The 1,879-nt window shown below is 41.2% G+C and overlaps 1 protein-coding gene across 16 annotated transcripts in view; it reads left to right on the forward strand.

The window, feature by feature from the left end:
- Nucleotides 1–1,879, forward strand: part of NAA16 (N(alpha)-acetyltransferase 16, NatA auxiliary subunit) — an 86,852-nt gene that overhangs the window by 50,074 nt on the left and 34,899 nt on the right. For 10 of the 16 annotated variants that reach the window (XR_002827406.1, XM_023748172.1, XM_023748173.1 and 7 more), the window contains one exon: nucleotides 1,161–1,267. The exons of 5 other annotated variants lie outside the window; for them this stretch is intronic. Coding sequence is in view for 9 of the 11 variants with exons in the window: in XM_023748172.1 (XP_023603940.1) it covers nucleotides 1,161–1,267 (107 nt within the window). In the remaining 2 variants the exon portion in view is untranslated. Of the gene's footprint in view, nucleotides 1–1,160; nucleotides 1,268–1,879 lie in introns of those variants that run through there. One more of the 16 variants, XM_023748201.1, reaches the window with a different exon arrangement.

The raw sequence follows: 1,879 nt of genomic DNA on the forward strand, positions 1-1,879 counted from the left end.
GGAGCAAGTACAGGTGTTTACCTATGCTGCCATCTTGGTTCTTGTACCATGCATTCTTTTTTAAAAAAAAATATATTTTTATTGATTTTTAGAGAGAGGAAGGGAAAGGGAGAGATAGAAGCATTGATGAGAGAAACATTAATTAGCTGCCTCCTGCATGCCCCCTACTGGGGATTGAGCTTGTACCCAGGCATGTGCCTGACCTCTTGGTGCATGGGGTGATTTTCAATCCATGGAGCCATACCAGCTAGCTCTTTTTTTTTTTTTTTTAAATGAGTGGACAAATACATGTCTTTATATATTAACCTTTACTGTCAAAATGTTCATATATCTGAGTTAGAACCTTTGTATTTAATGTTAATATCTTTTTCAGTTTTTTATCTGCTTTCGAAAAGTAATACCAAAAATTTTTTGGGAAGCTTTAACAATAGTAGTAGTATTTGCTTGATATTGCAAATAGGGTATTTATTTTAATCCTAATGTTAGAATGCCCCAGGGCTCAGTCTAATGTCTAATAACATATGTTCTTTTATTTATGGTCTTTCTTACCCCTGAAATGTTAAGTTCCATGATTTTTAAATTTTAATACCCAGTATTGGGAATGGTGCCTGGCACATAGTCAGTGCTTGATAGATGATTGTGGAGTGAATGAATGTTGAAATAAATAACTAGTTGATTTGGAACATTTGTAAATACCGCAAATATTTTTTTAAAAATATTTTGTCTGCTACTTGAATATAGTCTGGTTACAGTATAATCATTTTATAATCTTCAGAGTCCTTTATGAGTTGTCTTCTCATAGGACTGACTCTGTCCTGGATAGGAAAGATATTTTGCTATGGGGATTATATTTAGGGTGGGGACTATATTTATGGGGACTATATTTTTACTCAAGCTGCACAGTTGTTTTGTTTATCCATCTTTGGAAGTGTTCCTTAAAGATATTTTGAACCTAGATCTAGGGAAAACTATAGCTGCCAACTGAGATATTTGGTGTTAGGCTTTTTGCTGGTAGCAAACAAATCATGCTGCTGACTGACTTTTTGGGTTTAAAAATTGGCAAGGAGGGTATTTGTTTCTGAATTGATTTTTATTTATAAAATCATTTTAAGAACTGTTTGTATTAATCAAACCATAACAAAGTACACTTTTGTTTCTAGGTGAAAAATTTAGAGAGCTAATGGATAAGTTCCTGAGAGTTAACTTCAGTAAAGGCTGCCCACCGTTGTTTACTACTTTGAAATCTTTATATTACAATACAGAAAAGGTAAAATTTGGTCTTCATTCACTTTTGCTGTAGTCTTTTTACTAAATTATTTTAGAAAGATTTCCCTGTAAATAATATGCTATCTTATATAATAAAAGCCTATGTGGCGTTGTGCGATGTTTTCACAAGATGTCTGCCCCCACATCCTCACAAGATGGCCACCACAAGATGGTCACCACAAGATGGCCAGCAGGGGAGGGCAGTTGTGGGCGATCAGGCCGGCGGGGGAGGGCAGTTGGGTGCAAACAGGCCAACAGGGGAGGGCAGTTGGGGGTGACTAGGCTGGCAGGGGAGGGCAGTTGAGGGCAACCAGGCCTGCAGGGGAGGGCAGTTGGGGGTGAGATCAGGCCTGCAGGGCAGTTGGAGACGATCGGGCCGGGAGGGGAGGGCAGTTGGGGGCGATTGGGCCGACAGGGGAGGGCATTTGGGGGCAATCGGGCCAACAGGGGATCGGTTAGGGGCCATCAGGCAGGCAGGCAGGCGAGCAGTTAGGAGCCAGCAGTCCCGGATTGTGAGAGGGACATCCCCCACGGGGTCCCAGATTGGAGAGGGTGCAGGCTGGGCAAGAGGGACACCCCTGTGCATGAATTTTGTGCACCGGGCCTCTAGTCC

This window comes from Myotis lucifugus, unplaced genomic scaffold (assembly GCF_000147115.1).
Source record: "Myotis lucifugus unplaced genomic scaffold, Myoluc2.0 scaffold_7, whole genome shotgun sequence".
Taxonomy (NCBI): Eukaryota; Metazoa; Chordata; class Mammalia; order Chiroptera; family Vespertilionidae; genus Myotis; species Myotis lucifugus.